Genomic DNA, 17779 nt, shown 5'->3' with positions numbered 1-17779 from the left:
CAGTGCCTGTTACGTTTACAGAAAAGCTGAGGTTACCGTGCTGCATAATGTGTTGCTCTCTTTATTGCTGTCTCTGTGAGCAGGAGAACTCAGCTTTCTCAAAAATTGGATACTAAGTATTATATTGCTTGAGTAAACTACATTTATCATCAACACTGATTGGAAAGCAACTCAAAATGTAACAAACTTTCTCAGAGCATACAGTACAATGCTTACAATGTGCACATTCAACACAGTTTTCACCTCTAAATATTTACATGAATTTTAATGCCATTTTGTGAATGTTTCTTAATATGTTATAAACTTATTTCACAATTTTTTTGATGAGCTAAATAAGAAAATAAACAAAGTCGAAGTACCAAAAAAGGCTTGGTTCTGTGTTCTGTCTTGACACATTCATAACATCTTTGATTTTTGAAAAATATTTCCATATTCACATTATGTAGGATGGGACTGAACCTGACGAACAAGGTATTAAAGGTGCATTCTTTAGACTTAACTGTTATATGAACTAAAAAAGAAACAAAAAGGCTATAACCGTTGGATACAATTAGAAAAACATTTTGTGTTTACAATGATAACTTTGAGAAAAGACACATGGGCACTGTATGCAGATAATATTGCCTGGCCTATAGAAAGAATGCTATTTGGTGTACAGTAAGCTGACGTACAGTAGAAGGAGGGGCGGTTTGTCTGAAAAATCTATATAAACCAGTGATAACACACATGCAGTATTCCCACACAGGTGGTTGAGGGATGGAGATCACTGCTCTCTCTATTAGTCTGATCCTGTCTCTGGGTCTGTGTGAGCTGAACTCAGCTCTTGTCTTGAATGTTTCTGGTGCTGGGGTCAGCTCTGAGGCTGCATCTCTAAAATGTAAGCTCCAGGGTACCACTCGTCTACCTGCATTCTCAGTGGATGGTGACTACATTATTGGTGCTGCTTTCTCTATACATTACAACATGCACACAGTGAAGCATAACTACACCTACATGCCTGAGCCACTAAAGTGCAAAGGGAGGTTAGTAAGAGGGAGAAATGTGGGATAAGAGGATTTTAGACTGTGTGAGGATGGAAATGTTCTTAATTTTATTGATTTCCTGACAATTTGGTTGACAGATGTAGTTTAATTATAACTTATTTACTGTGGATATGAATTGCAGTTCTACTATATATATATGAAAATTGTTACATGTGCTTATGGAGTTGACATGAGTTTTTGTGTGCAGCATTATCCCCCGTAGAGTGCGCTTCTCACGTGCAATGATCTTCGCCATCGAGGAGATTAACAACAGCACGGAGCTGCTGCCGGGCATCAGACTCGGTTATCAGATCTACGACTCGTGTGCCTCGGTGCCCGTGGCGGTGCATGTGGCATTACAGCTTTTAAGCAGCCTCGACCCGGAGTTTTACACAGGCGACAACTGCTCACAGTCTGGTATGGTGATGGCAGTTGTTGGTGAGTCTGGGTCCACGCATTCTATCAGCATGTCGCGCGTCCTCGGGCCTTTTAACATCCCTCAAGTAAGTGTTTGAATTCATGGCAAACTGTGTGTTTAATATAAACTTGAGCTGATTGTTTTGTCCCGTTCAGTAATTGCACCATTGTTTTTCGTTAGGTGAGTCACTTTGCCACTTGTGCATGCCTGTCTGATAAGCAGCAGCACCCGAGTTTCTTCAGAACAATCCCAAGTGACCAGTTCCAGGCTGACGCGCTGGCCAAGCTGGTCAAACACTTTGGCTGGACTTGGATAGGTGCTGTCAGGTCGGATTCAGATTATGGCAATAATGGCATGGCGTCTTTCCTGGCCGCAGCGCGCAGAGAGGGGATCTGTGTGGAATACTCTGAAGCTTTCTATCGGACCAACCCACGTAGCAGGATCCAGAGAGTAGCTGACGTTATCCGCAGGTTTATACATCACTGATTGTACTTTTTCTCCTTGTGCTGGCACTGACCTTTTAAATACAAAACCACAACAAATGTTATAAAATATAATAATTTTTGTCAGCCCCATTAACACAGGAAATATATGTCTTTAATCTTTAGGATATTTCTCTCATATTTATCACAGACATTGTGAGCCAATGAGACCGAATGATGATTGTGTAAGATGTCTTGATACACGTTTAAAAACATACTTTTTATGTTATGGTATAATATACAATGCACAATATCTCCAGGTCGACAGCTATGGTTGTTGTGGCATTTACATCAACTATAGATCTGAGGATTTTGCTAGAGGAGCTTTCTCTTGAGCCTTTTCCACCTCGCCAGTGGATAGGCAGTGAGTCTTGGGTAACAGACCAAGACCTGCTGAGGTTCAGCTTCTGTGCTGGAGCTATTGGATTTGGCATTGAGCAATCAGTCATCCCAGGTCTGAGAGACTTCCTGCTGGACCTCTCTCCCTCTAAAGTGACTGCCTCTCCACTGCTCACTGAGTTCTGGGAGGATGCATTCAACTGCAGGCTGAAAAAAAGTAAGAGAGTTGAATCTTATTTTTGGGTCCTTGTGTTTCAGTTTTGTTGTTTTTCTCTAACTATCTGAGTGGAGCAGCAGCCTTTAGACCAAATCACGGATTTAGCATGAAATATGTTGTTATTGAACTGAGTCATGAGGAGGCAATAAGGTGCATCTCTTTCATTTTTTTTTTTTAATTCCTTGTATGTGCACAGATACTTGACCAATTAAATAGACTGAATTAAAATAGAAAAATGGATTGATTTTAAAAAGCACTTTTCTAGTCTTTGCAACATTACAAGTCAGCACTCACCCATTCACATACATTCATACATTGGTGGCTGAGTCTATCATGTAAGGTGCTACCAAATCATTTTAGGCTGCAGTATCTTGCTTAAGAATTTTAGCATCTACACTGTCAGTGTCAGGGATCTAACTAACGGCCTTTCAATCAGTGAATGATGGTTGAAAATAGGACTGATGGATACGGAAACAGCAACTATACAAAAAATAAATAAAGACGTCTGCAAAGTAGTGTTTTTTGTTGCGAAAATGCTTTAACCTAAAAATGCATGTTTTACAGTTAGTACAATATAGATATGAGTTACTGCAATCACTTGTCATTTTTATGTTTGAAAAAACATCCCTTTCCTCTGTCTCTCTGTGGTTTTAGGGGCAGCCACAAACGAGAGTGTGTGTGATGGAAATGAAGACATAAAGACGCTCCAGACTCCGTATACTGACACATCTCAGCTCCGGATCACTAACATGGTATACAAGGCTGTTTATGCAATAGCACATGCCATTCATAATGCAGTGTGTCAGAAAAGAAACTCTACAACTCAGTGTGACAAATTCAGCAGGATAGAGTCTGAAGAGGTCAGTTGAAACCACTAGGTGAACATGTTCTTTTTTATAGCTATAATGTACATTTTTATGGAATTAAATGGTTAACTTTTTAAATGTTATTTATTTGAATATTTGAAGTATATACTTAATCCTCACAGGTTCTCATGCAGTTGAAGAAAGTACATTTTTCTCAAAATGGTTATGATGTGTCATTTGATGCCAACGGGGATCCTGTGGCCACGTATGAGCTGGTGAACTGGCAAAAAACTGAGAGTGGCAACATCGAGTTGGTGACAGTGGGACACTACGATGCATCACTGCCGGTGGGCCGGGAGTTACATATTAACAGGAACCTCACCTGGGTGGAGGGCAGCACACAAGTAAGGAGCCTAAAAGCTCTAGTTTAAAATATACGGTTGCCCATAAAGTTGGAATAATTTTGTTTTCACACAATTCACTAGTTATTGTGGTTTCATTTTCACCGTGATGTGTTTGGAATTGATTAATTAATAATGTTTTGAGAAGATATACACTTTATCTGTAAATTATGAGTCACCTCCTCACAATCATTTAATGGAAATAGGTAACAAATACTTTTTTCAACTTCATCCGCAACAGTGTATTCAAATTTAAAATGTTACAGTCTTACATGATATGAGTGGTTTTAGGTCCCTGTTCCTCTTACCTGTATCTTCCTGTCATGGACAGACAGCTCAACACTCCCAAGAAACTCCAGGACACAGCTTTGTTATCTCCATGAAGTTTACTTGAGAACTTGTGGAACTGCAACACAATACAGTAAAATGCTTGTATTATTAAACAAACCTCATACACAATATCAGTGTAGATAGCACACTTGACTAATATAATAGCATAGCATATGTATACACAATAGAGCTAACAAAGCTAACTGGGCCTTGCACACGCTAATCACCATCTTAGCTGTCTCAATCAACAACCAAAATGAGTAACGACTCAGTGTTACATGCTGAAGGATACTTACAAACTTTGCTTTAGCCAAGAAAGGAGCGAAAGAAAGGCGAAGAAGGCGAAGCTGACAACTGAGAGGTGACACATCTGTAGCTGATCTATGCATATGGCAGCCTCTACTTCCTGATTCCCAGAATGCACTAGCTCTAGGTTGCTATGGTTACAGAGATAAACAAATAAAGCTGAACAGCCAAAAACAAACTAACATTTTAAATATACTATCAAAATGTCTTCTCAAGTGACATGAATTGTAGTACATGTATAGTCATAGGAAAAAATAATTTTTGACTTGATTGTTGTAGATTTTGGAAAAATCGAGTTGGTTTAACTTAACGATTGCATGCCCATGATCAGCTAATTTTGAAGAAATGTGATGAGTGGGTGAGAGATTACACTGAGTTTCATTTGTGAGAATCCACCTTGCCTGAATGAAAACAACCAAACAGAGCTGAGTAGACTCATGGCCATTTTGGAGCACAGACGAGGAGTGTCTCGGTGACTTGAACACAACATAACCCCTCTCAGATGTAGGAAGAGTCACACTCACACAGGCAAGCTTCAGTCTCACTCTCAAGTTAAGTGCAACATGCAGGGAAAGGATACCAGTGATTTTATGTAATTTGCTAGGTTATCCTTTGGTAGCTGCATCCTTGGTAGTATGAACCTAGATTGGTTTAGCAACACTAACACTCTACTCCAAGTCCTGGTATTTTTTACCAACTTTAGCTTTTAACCTCAGATCTTTGTAGCACATCTGAATATGTGATATTTTGTTTGTTTCTTTGTGTCAGGTACCTGTGTCAGTGTGCTCTGACAGCTGTCCTCCAGGAACTCGTAAAGTGCTGCAGAAAGGAAAACCCATCTGCTGTTATGATTGTTTACCATGCCCTGAGGGAGAGATAAGCAATGCTACAGGTATTTTTATTTTCTCCAAATGCATATTGACTGTACCAAATATAGAGTAGTGTACAGTATGTCTACTAAAAGGACACTTTGCTTTTTATTCAGATTCCCCTGATTGTCTCCCATGCCCCAAAGAGTTCTGGCCTAATGCAGAGAGGGACACGTGTCTCCCCAAGCCTGTAGAGTTTCTTTCCTTCAACGAGGTCCTAGGAATCATCCTGGCTGCATTCTCAGTTGGTGGTGCCTGTCTTGCCATTATAACAGCGGCTGTGTTCTATCGTCACAGGACATCCCCGATTGTCAGGGCCAACAACTCTGAGCTGAGCTTCCTGCTGCTCTTCTCTCTGACTCTTTGTTTCTTATGTTCATTAACTTTCATTGGAGCGCCCTCTGAGTGGTCCTGCATGCTGCGCCACACAGCATTTGGGATCACCTTTGTCCTCTGTATGTCTTGTGTTCTTGGAAAAACAATAGTGGTGTTAATGGCCTTCAGAGCTACACTCCCAGGAAGCAATGTGATGAAATGGTTCGGTCCTCCACAGCAAAGAATGACTGTAGTGTCTTTCACGTTCATTCAAGTTATAATATGTACTATTTGGTTGGTTCTTAATCCTCCGTTTCCAGTGAAAAACCTCACAACATACAAGGAGAGAATCATCCTGGAGTGTGCATTAGGCTCAGCTGTTGGGTTCTGGGCTGTGCTCGGGTACATCGGCCTGCTGGCTGTCTTTTGCTTTGTGTTAGCTGTCCTGGCTCGGAAACTACCTGATAATTTTAATGAAGCCAAGCTGATCACCTTCAGCATGCTGATATTCTGTGCAGTGTGGATCACCTTTATCCCTGCATATGTCAGCTCTCCTGGGAAATTCACTGTGGCTGTGGAGATATTTGCCATTCTGGCCTCCAGTTTTGGACTAATATTGTGTATATTTGCTCCAAAGTGTTTCATCATATTGTTTAAACCAGAGAAGAACACCAAGAAACATTTAATGAACAAAAATCCATCCTGAGAAATATGAGGTTAGGAAAAAAAGTTAAGAGAAAATTGCAAGCATTGAGTTGGTTTTCTCAGAACTTTCAAAAGTAAATTTAGATGACTGAAGTGATACATTCCTCAGCGTGTGTTACATTTACAGAAAAGCTGAGTTACTGTGCTGCAGAATGTGTTGCTCTCATTATTGCTGTCTCTGTGAGTAGGAGAACTCAGATTTCTCAGTAAATTGAACACTGAGGATTGTATTGCTTTATTGAACTACATTTACCATCAACACTGATTGGACAGCAACATAAAATGTGAGAAACTTTTTCATAGCATACCATATGGAGCTTATAATGTGCACATTCAACCAGTTTTACATCACAAAATTTCACAAATGTTTTGAAGATATTAATGCCATGCTATGAACTTATTTAAAAAATATTCTTTTATGATGAGCTAAATGAGTAAATAAATAAGGTTAAAATGCAGAAAAGGCTTGGTTATGTGTTCTGTCTTCACACTGTCATGAAATTATTGCTCATTAAAAAAATATATTTTCACACATTATGTAAAATGGGATTGAACCACATAAACAAGATATCAAAGGTACATTTGTTAGACTAAACTGCAATATGAGCCAAAAAGGAAAACACACATGGGAACTGTATGCGGATAATATTGTATAGCCCAAAGAAAGAATTCTCTTTGGTGTACAGTAAGCTGACGTACAGTAGAAGGAGGGATGGTTTGACCTAAAAGTCTATATAAACCAGTGATAACACACATGCAGTATTCCCACACAGACACTTGAGGGATGGAGATCACTGCTCTCTCTATTAGCCTGATCCTGTCTCTGGGTCTGTGTGAGCTGAACTCAGCTCTTGCTTTGAATGTTTCTGGTGCTGGGGTCAGCTCTGAGGCTGCATATGAGAAATGTAAGCTCCAGGGTACCACTCGTCTTCCTGCATTATCAGTGGATGGTGACTTTGTTATTGGTGGTGCTTTCTCTATACATTACAAGATGCAAACAGTGAAGAATAACTACACCTACATGCCTGAGCCACTAAGGTGCAAAGGGAGGTTAGTAAGAGGGAGAAATGTGGGATAAGAGGCTTTTAGACTGTGTGAGGATGGAAATGTTCTTAATTGTATAAATTTCCTGACAATTTGGTTCACAGATGTAGTTTATTTATAACTTATTTACAGTGGATATCAATTGCAGCTCTACTATATATATCTGAAAATTGTTGCTTGTGGTTATGGAGTTGACATGAGTTTTTGTGTGCAGCATTATCCCCCGTAGAGTGCGCTTCTCACGTGCAATGATCTTCGCCATTGAGGAGATTAACAACAGCACGGAGCTGCTGCCGGGCATCAGACTCGGTTATCAGATCTACGACTCGTGTGCCTCGGTGCCCGTGGCGGTGCATGTGGCATTACAGCTTTCCAGCGGCCTGGACCCGGTGTTTTACACTGGCGACAACTGCTCACAGTCTGGTAAAGTGATGGCAGTTGTTGGTGAGTGTGGGTCCACGCATTCCATCAGCATGTCGCGCGTCCTCGGGCCTTTTAACATCCCTCAGGTAAATGTTTGAATTCATGGCAAACTGTGTGTTTAAAATAAAGTTGTGCTGGTCGTTTTGTAATTGCACTGTTGTTTATCTTTAGGTGAGCCACTTTGCCACTTGTGCATGCCTGTCTGATAAGCAGCAGTACCCGAGTTTCTTCAGAACAATCCCAAGTGACCAGTTCCAGGCTGACGCGCTGGCCAAGCTGGTCAAACACTTTGGCTGGACTTGGATAGGTGCTGTCAGGTCGGATTCAGATTATGGCAATAATGGCATGGCGTCTTTCCTGGCCGCAGCACGCAGAGAGGGGATCTGTGTGGAATACTCTGAAGCTTTCTATCGGACCAACCCACGTAGCAGGATCCAGAGAGTAGCTGACGTTATCCGCAGGTTTATACATCACTGATTGTACTTTTGCTCCCTGTGCTGACACTGACCTTTTTAATACAAAACCACAACAAATGTTGTAAAATATAATAATTTTTGTCAGCCCCATTAACACAGAAAATATATATCTTTAATCTGTAGGCTATTTCTCTCATGTTTATCACAGACATTGTGAGGCAATGAGACCGAATGCTGTTTGTGTGAAATGTCTTGATACACGTTTAAAAACATACTTTTTATGTTATGGTATAATATATAATGCACAATATCTCCAGGTCGACAGCTATGGTTGTTGTGGCATTTACATCAACTATAGATCTGAGGATTTTGCTAGAGGAGCTTTCTCTTGAGCCTTCTCCACCTCGCCAGTGGATAGGCAGTGAGTCGTGGGTAACAGACCCAGACATGCTGAGGTTCAGCTTCTGTGCTGGAGCTATTGGATTTGGCATTGAGCAATCAGTCATCCCAGGTCTGAGAGACTTCCTGCTGGACCTCTCTCCCTCTAAAGTGGCTGCCTCTCCACTGCTCACTGAGTTCTGGGAGGATGCATTCAACTGCAGGCTGAGAAAAAGTGAGAGAGTTGAATCTTATTTTTGGGTCCTTGTGTTTCAGTTTTGTTGTTTTTCTCTGTCTATCTGAGTGGTGCAGCAGCCTTAAGACCAAATCACGGATTTAGCATGAAATCTGTTGTTATTGAACTGAGTCATGAGGAGGCAATAAGGCGCATCTCTTTGATTTTTTCCCCCATTCACATACACATTCATACATTGGTTCCCGAGGCTATCATGCAAGGTGCTACCAAATCATTTCAGGCTGCAGTATCTTGCTTAAGAATTTTAGCATCTACACTGCCAGTGTCAGGGCTCTAACTAACGGCCTTTCAATCAGTGAATGATGGTTAAAAATAGGGCTGATGGGAACGGAAACAGCAACTATAGAAAAAATAAATAAAGACGTTTTTACAGTAGTGTTTTTTGTTGCGAGAATGCTTTAACTTAAAAATGCATGTTTTACAGTTAGTACAAGATAGATATGAGTTACTGCAATCACTTGTCATCTTTAGGGTTGAAAAAATATCCCTTTCCTCTGTCTCTCTGTGGTTTTAGGTGCAGCCACAAACGAGAGTGTGTGTGATGGAAGTGAAGACATAAAGACGCTCCAGACTCTGTACACTGACACATCTCAGCTCCGGATCACTAACATGATATACAAGGCTGTTTATGCAATAGCACATGCCATTCATAATGCAGTGTGTCAGGAAAGAAACTCTACAACTCAGTGTGACAAATTCAGCAGGATAGAGTCTGAAGAGGTCAGTTGAAACCACTACCACTTGGTGAACACATCAATGTCCTTTTTACAGCTATAATGTACATTTTTATGGAATTAAATGGTTAACTTTTTAAATTGTATTTATTTGAATATATCAAGTATTTACTTCATCCTCACAGGTTCTCATGCAGTTAAAGAATGTAAATTTTTCTCAAAATGGTTATGATGTGTCATTTGATGCCAACGGGGATCCTGTGGCCACATATGAGCTGGTGAACTGGCAAAAAACTGAGAGTGGCAACATGGAGTTGGTGACAGTGGGACATTACGATGCATCACTGCCGGTGGGCCGGGAGTTACAAATCAACAGGAACCTCACCTGGGTGGAGGGCAGCACACAAGTAAGGAGCCTAAAAGCTCTAGTTTAAAATATACAGTTGCCCATAAAGTTGGAATAATTTTGTCTTCAGACACAATTCATTAGTTATTGTGATTTCATTTTCATTGTGATATGTTTGGAATTGATTAATTAATAATGTTTTGAGAAGATATACACTTTATCTATAAATTAAAAGTCACATCCTCACAATAATTTAATTTAAAGAGGTAACAAATACTTTTTTCTACAATTCTACAATGTCATTTAGCAGACGCTTTTATCCAAAGCGACGTACAAAATAGAGTAATACAACACAATCAAGGATGAAGTCAAGAAACATAGCAAGAGTAAGTGCCGTGGGTTAAGTTCGAGTCCATTAGGACACAAGTGTTTTATAGGTCGCAAGATCGGTCAGTGCAATACTTGTCGTAGTCGTCAGTGTAGATCAAGAGTGAAGGTGTTCAGTAAAGAGTAGGGTCTTCAGTCTCTTCTTAAAGATTGAGAAGGACTCAGCAGAACGGATGGAGTTTGGAGGTTTGCTCCACCATCGGGGCACTACAGAGGAGAAGAGTCTGGTTTGAGACGCAGAGGCCTTCAGCGGCGGAGGCTTTGAATTTGATGCGGGCTGTGACCTGGAGCCAGTGCAAAGAGAGGAGTAGCAGAGTGACATGTGCTCTCCTGGGCTGGTTGAAGACCAGGCGTGCATCCGCGTTCTGGATCATCTGCAGAGGCTTGGTGGTGCATGCAGGAAGACCCGCCAGTAGAGAGTTGCAGTAGTCTAAACGGGATAACACAAGGGCCTGAACCATGAGTTGTGTCGATTGCTCGGTCAAATAGGGTCTGATTTTCCTGATGTTGTACAGGGCAAATCGACAAGATCGGGCAATTGAGGATACATGAACCTTGAAGGTCAGTTGGTCATCAATTATGACACCCAAGTTTCGTGCAGAGCTTGTGGGTACAAGTTGCATGGATCCAAGCTGAAGATTGATAGGCTAATATAAGGTGGGGCGGGGTGGGATGACAAGGAGCTCCGTCTTTGAGAGGTTAAGCTAAAGGTGGTGTTCTGTCATCCATGTGGAGATGTCCACAAGACAAGCGGAGATGTGGGCCGAGACTGTGGGGTCATTTGGTGGGAAGGAAAAGAACAGCTGTGTATCATCGGCAACAATGGTATGAGAAGCTATGATTGCGGATGATTGTGCCAAGTGAGGTGGTGTAAATTGAGAAAGGGGCCTAGCACTGATCCTTGAGGCACCCCAGTGGATAGGTCTTGTAGTTTGGACACTTCTCCCTTCCAAGATACTCTCAAAGATCTCCCTGATAGGTAGGACTCGAACCATCGGAGGGCAGAACCTGAGATTTACATTTACATTTATATTTAGCAGACGCTTTTATCCAAAGCAACTTACAGGAAGAGTAAAAGCAAACAATCAAGGTATCGTGCAATAAGAGCTATTAGTGCATCAATACGTGCTAGTGACAATTCTTTGAGGGGTACATTACATTACATGTCATTTAGCAGACGCTTTTGTCCAAAGCGACTTACAATAAGTGCATTCAACCTGATGGTACTAGACATAGACCACAGGAATCAAGTAAGTACATAACTTCAAGAGCTACCTGTCATTGCTAAAGGAGTGCTATATGTTAAAGAAGAAAAGAAGAGAAAAGAATAAGAGGTTTTTTTTGTTTTGTTTTGTTTTTTTTTTTTTTTTTAATATATATGTGAGGTGACCATGACTTAACCGAGGTATTGTTGGATGAGATAGGTCTTCAGCCTGCGGCGGAAGATGTACAGGCTGTCTGAGGTCCTGATGTCGGTGGGGAGCTCGTTCCACCATTTGGGAGCCAAGACAGAGAAAAGTCTGGAAGTGGTTTTGAGGCGAGTTGACCCACGCAGGGTGGGAGTCGCCAGCTGTTTGGTTGATGCAGAGCGTAGAGGACGGGCAGGTGTGTAGAGTTTGACAAGGTCCTGGATGTAAGTAGGACCTGAACCGTTAGCAGCAGAGTATGCCAGAGCTAGAATCTTGAAACGTATCCGTGTAGCCAGTGGAGGGAGCGGAGGAGGGGTGTTAGTAGAATTATTGTGTGGTGCTAGGAGAGAAGATGCTCTCTGAAGAGCTGGGTCTTCAGGAGTTTTTTAAAGGTAGAGAGGGACGCCCCTGCTCTGGTTGGAACTGGTAGTATGTTCCACCAGCGGGGAACAAGAAATGCAAAGAGTCTGGATTGCCTTGGACCAACGGGGGGTAGAGCCAGGCGCCATTCATTGGAAGAGCGCAACTGTCGTGAGGTAGCATATGTCTGAATCAGGGCATTCAGGTAGGTAGGAGCAGTACCGGAGACAACTTTGTAGGCCAGCATTAGAGATTTGAATTTGATGCGGGCTGCAACAGGTAGCCAGTCGAGCTCAATGAGCAGTGGTGTGACATGTGACCTTTTTGGCTGGTTGTAGACCAGGCGCGCCGCCGCGTTCTGGATCATCTGAAGCAGTTTTATTGTGCAGGCTGGCAGGCCTGTCAGGAGGGCATTACAGTAGTCAAGTTTTGAGATGACAACAGCTTGTGTCAAGAGTTGAGTGGCATGTTTAGTTAGGTAAGGTCTGATTTTTCTGATGTTGTAAAGTGAAAAGCGGCATGACCGGGTAACTGAGGCGACATGACTGGAAAAGGTGAGTTGGTCATCAATAATCACCCCTAAGTTTCGCACCACCTTGGTGGGGGCAAGACACAGGGAGTCAATTTTGATGTTGATGTTGTGGTGTATTGTAGGTTTAGCAGGGAGGACCAGCAGTTCAGTTTTTGAAAGGTTCAGCTGGAGGTGATGTGCCTTCATCCAAGTGGCTATGTCAGATAGGCAGTCAGAGACCCGTGCAGAGACCGATGGGTCATCAGGAGGAAATGACAGATAGAGCTGAGTGTCAACTGCATAGAAGTGATAGGAAAAGCAATGTGAGCGGATAACCTCACCCAGAGAGGTGGTGTAGATAGCGAATAGCAGGGGTCCCAGCACTGAGCCCTGGGGAACCCCTGTGGTGAGGTAAGACAAAGTAGACAACTGTCCATGCCAGGATACACTGAATGAGCGTCCTTTGAGGTAGGAATCAAACCAGGACAGAGCCAAGCCAGAGATGTCCATTTTAGAGAGAGTAGAGAGGAGGATGCGATGGTTAACTGTGTCAAACGCAGCTGACAAGTCAAGCAGAATGAGAACTGAGGACTTTGCTGCTGTTCTTGCTTCTTTTAAGGCTTCTGTCACAGACAACAAAACAGTTTCAGTTGAGTGACCGCTTTTGAAACCAGATTGATTCTGATCAAGAAGATTGTTCTGTACGAGGAATTCTGAAAGTTGCTAAGCGATCGCCCGTTCAATAGTTTTGGATAAGAATGGAAGAAGTGAGACAGGACGATAGTTCTCAACTGCAGCAGGGTTGAGAGAGGGTTTCTTGAGAAGAGGTGTTACCCGAGCTGCTTTGAATGCAGTGGGAAAAGTGCCAGAGGACAGTGAGGCGTTAATCACATGTGTGACAGCTGGCGTGATGGTTGGGCTAATGGACTGAAGAAGGTTTGTTGGTATAGGGTCCAACGAGCATGTAGTAGGATGGCTACATGTCAACAGTTTGGATACCTCACTCTTAGAGAGGGGTGTAAAGCCAGACAATGAGGTGCTAGCAACTGATTCACTGCCGCCTAGCTGAGATACAGAAAGACATGTAGTAGGACTTCTACATGTCACAGTATTAGGAGTCGGGTGGGGGTCAGAGAATTGGCTGCTAATTGCTGCAACTTTGCTTGTAAAGAAGGATGCAAATGTGTCCGCGGTGAGGCAGGTAGGAGGAGGCGGAGGGTCAAGCAGCAACAAAAGAGCTGATGAGTGACGAGCTGCTCGAGCCAGACGTAGTGATTCTGTTACAGACAGGAGTGCAGTCTCAGTAGAGTGACCGTGTTTGAAGCCAGACTGATTTGGATCGTAAAGGTTGTTCTCGGAAAGGAACCTGGAGACTTGGTTCAAGACTGTACGCTCCAGCATTTTTTAAAGGAATGGTAGGAGTGAGACAGGTCTGTAGTTGCTCACTTGTATCGGGTCCAGTGATGGTTTTTTGAGCAGTGGAGTCACCTGGGCCCATGGGAAACATGCCAGCTGTAAGTGAGGAGTTGATGATGTGTGTGATTGAGGTATTTACTGAGGAAATGGTTTGAAGGAGATTGGATGGTATCGGATCCAGTGTACAGGTAGTTGGTCAAGAATCCAGCAGAAGTTTCAAGACCTCCTCCTCGGTCAGAGGGTGTAGAGAGGTGAGAGAAGCCTGGTTGGGTGGTAGCAGCAGCTGTCGCTGGTCAGGCTTAGAGAAGTGGTTACTGATGGCAGCAACTTTTTCAGTGAAAAAGGAGGCAAACATGTCAGGAGTTAGCAGAGTGGAGGGAGGCGGGGGTGGTGGATAGACGAGCGAGTTGAAAGCCGAGAAAATTTTCCGAGCATCAGTGGCTTTGCAGATCTTGTCCTGATAGTATGTGGTTTTTAGCTGATTTGATGCAAGAGGTGAAAGAAGTTAGGAGATGATGGTAGTTGCTGAGGTCAGGGGTGTTCCTGGATTTGCTCCATTTTCTCTCTGCTGCTCTGAGCCTTGGCCTTTGTTCTCTGATGACTTCAGTGAGCCAAGGACTGGTGGGGGAGACACGAGCGGGTTTGAATGTTAGAGGACAGAGGTTGTTAAGAGGTGAGGCAAGACAGGAACAAAGAGTGTCTGTGGCCTCGTTAACACCAAGTTATGAAAATTCCTTAGGAGGAGGCAGGTTAGTCAAGACCGCGTTTGAGAGATGGGTTGACGTAAGGGTCCAAAGGTTTTGACGAAAAGAGAACCAATTTGAAGGAACTAGAGTGTCCTCCAGCAGAGAGACTGTGAACTGAATAAAGAAGTGGTCGGAAAGATGTAGGGGTGTGACCATCAAGTTTGCAGTGGTGATTTGCGAGTCAAGATCAAGTCAAGAGTATTGCCCGGAGGGGTGGCGACCTGTTTCAGGTCAAAGGATGACAGAAGAGACATGAAATCAGAAGCTTGGGCTTTCTCAGTGTCTCCCATGACAATCAGTGGTGTTTCCTCATCAGGGAGGGCTGAGAGTAGCATGCCAAGTTCTATGACGAAGTTCTCAAGTTGGCACCCTGGCGGTCGGTATATGATGACAACGAAGAGTTTAACTGGAGATGTAAACCTCATTACATGGTGTTCAAAGGAAGATATGTTGCTGAGCAGAGACAGCTTGGTGAATTTCCCGCTTTTGCAAATGAGGGCACCAGTACCGCCTCGACGTCCAACAGATCTTGGTGTGTGGGAGAAGACAGAGTCGGCAGAGAGTGCTGCTGGTGAGGCAGTGTTTTCTGGGCAGATCCAGATTTCAGTCAGAGCAAGCACTTATAAATTCGAATGATTAACCAGCGCTTGGATTAATTCAGTCTTGTTTACAGCTGATTGGCAATTCTATAAGCCGAAGGTGAAAGAAGAGAGAGTGGGTGAGGCTTTCCTGAGTGTGGAAAGATTCTCAGGGTTGCGTCGTCTGCGACAGATTCCGTGTTTCCGGTAGCCATGAATGACGGGGATGCTGTCATAGCACATGTTGCCTGAATGAGTAGGAAAGGAGCGGAAAGTGATTTACAGTCCGTGTCCTTGCTCGGTGGACTTGCACAGGAAGACTCGCAGGTCTTTACCCAATTCGGTCTTCACACAATGAGGACTGACGCTTCTGCTGACGCTACAGAGAAGCAGTGTCTACATGTACCAGGAAGTTCACTGCTCACGCTTCACTTGATTGTTGTAGATTTTGGAAAAATCGAGTTGGTTTAACTTAACGATTGCATACCCAAGATCAGCTAATTTTGAAGAAATGTGATGAGTGGGTGAGAGATTAAGCTGAGCTTCATTTGTGAGAATCCACCTTGCCTGAATGAAAACAACAAAGCAGAGCTGACTGGACTCAAGGCCGTTTTGGAGCACAGACGAGGAGTGTCTCTGTGACTTGAACACAACATAACCCCTCTCAGATGTAAAGAAGAGTCACACTCACCCAGGCAAGCTTAAGTCTCACTCTCAAGTTAAGTGCAACACGCAGGGAAAGGATACCAGTGATTTTATGTTGTTTGCTAGGTTATCCTTTGGTAGCTGCGTCCTTGGTAGTATGAACCTAGGTTGGTTTAGCAATACGAACACTCTACTCCAAGTCCTGGTATTTTTTACTAACTTTAGCTTTTAACCTCAGATCTTTGTAGCACATCTGAATATGTGATACTTTGTTTGTTTCTTTGTGCCAGGTACCTGTGTCAGTGTGCTCTGACAGCTGTCCTCCAGGAACTCGTAAAGTGCTGCAGAAAGGAAAACCCATCTGCTGTTATGATTGTTTACCATGTCCTGAGGGAGAGATTAGCAACACTACAGGTATTTTTATTTTCTCCAAATGCATATTGACTGTACAAAATATAGAGTAGTGTACAAAATGTCTCCTAAAAGGCCGCTTTGCTTTTTATTCAGATTCCCCTGATTGCTTCCCATGCCTCAAGGAGTTCTGGCCTAATGCAGAGAGGGACACGTGTCTCCCCAAGCCTGTAGAGTTTCTTTCCATCAACGAGGTCCTAGGAATCATCCTGGCTGCATTCTCAGTTGGTGGTGCCTGTCTTGCCATTATAACAGCGGCTGTGTTCTATCATCACAGGACATCCCCAATTGTCAGGGCCAACAACTCTGAGCTGAGCTTCCTGCTGCTCTTCTCTCTGACTCTGTGTTTCTTATGTTCGTTAACTTTCATTGGAGCGCCCTCTGAGTGGTCCTGCATGCTGCGCCACACAGCATTTGGGATCACCTTTGTCCTCTGTATGTCTTGTGTTCTTGGAAAAACAATAGTGGTGTTAATGGCCTTCAGAGCTACACTCCCAGGAAGCAATGTGATGAAATGGTTTGGTCCTCCACAGCAAAGAATGACTGTAGTGTCTTTCACATTCATTCAAGTTATAATATGTACTATTTGGTTGGTTCTTAATCCTCCATTTCCAATGAAAAACTTAACAACATACAAGGAGAGAATCATCCTGGAGTGTGCATTAGGCTCAGCTGTTGGGTTCTGGGCTGTGCTCGGGTACATCGGCCTGCTGGCTGTCTTTTGCTTTGTGTTAGCTGTCCTGGCTCGGAAACTACCTGATAATTTTAATGAAGCCAAGCTGATCACCTTCAGCATGCTGATATTCTGTGCAGTGTGGATCACCTTTATCCCTGCATATGTCAGCTCTCCTGGGAAATTCACTGTGGCTGTGGAGATATTTGCCATTCTGGCCTCCAGTTTTGGACTGATATTGTGTATATTTGCTCCAAAGTGTTTCATCATATTGTTTAAGCCAGAGAAGAACACCAAGAAACATTTAATGAACAAAGATCAATTCTAAGATATATGAGGTTTGAAAAAAAGTTAATAGAAATTTGCAAGCATTGAGGTGGTTTTCTCATAAGTTTTGAAAGTAAATGTAGATGACTGAAGTGATACATTCCTCAGTGTGTGCTACATTTACAGAAAAGCTGAGTTACTGTGCTGCAGAATGTGTTGCTCTCATTATTGCTGTCCCTGTGAGAAGGAAAACTCAGCTTACTCAGTACATTGGACACTGAGGATTGTATTGCTTTAGTCAACTACATTTACCATCAACACTGATTGGACAGCAACATAAAATGTCACAAACCTTTCCATAGCATACTGCATGAAGCTTATAATGTGCACATTCAACCAGTTTTACATAACATTTTCACAAATGTTTTGAAGATATTAATGCCATGCTATGAACTTATTTAAAACATATTCTTTTATGATGAGCTAAATGAGTAAATAAATAAGGTTAAAATGCAAAAAAAAAAAAAGGCTTGGTTATGTGTTCTGTCTTGACACTGTCATGAAATTATTGCTTATTAAAAATATCTTTTCACACAATATCTAAATGGGATTGAACGACACAAACAAGT

The 17779-nt window shown here is 42.7% G+C and overlaps 1 protein-coding gene across 1 annotated transcript; it reads left to right on the top strand.

Annotated features, from left to right (window-relative positions):
* Positions 1-993: 993 nt before the first annotated feature.
* On the top strand, positions 994-17211 carry LOC131969906 (vomeronasal type-2 receptor 1-like). The gene is made up of 15 exons (XM_059331135.1): positions 994-1022; positions 1231-1525; positions 1621-1910; positions 2183-2478; positions 3133-3338; positions 3467-3688; positions 5090-5213; positions 5307-6201; positions 7484-7763; positions 7849-8138; positions 8411-8706; positions 9242-9451; positions 9567-9808; positions 16090-16213; positions 16307-17211. Exons 1-15 carry the CDS (start codon positions 994-996, stop codon positions 17209-17211), a joined length of 4704 nt encoding a protein of 1567 aa, XP_059187118.1.
* Positions 17212-17779: the final 568 nt, after the last annotated feature.

The sequence above is a fragment of the Centropristis striata genome, chromosome 4 (assembly GCF_030273125.1).
Source record: "Centropristis striata isolate RG_2023a ecotype Rhode Island chromosome 4, C.striata_1.0, whole genome shotgun sequence".
Classification (NCBI taxonomy): domain Eukaryota; kingdom Metazoa; phylum Chordata; class Actinopteri; order Perciformes; family Serranidae; genus Centropristis; species Centropristis striata.
Note: the sequence above shows the minus strand (reverse complement) of the source record. Positions and strands in the feature narration are given on the sequence as shown.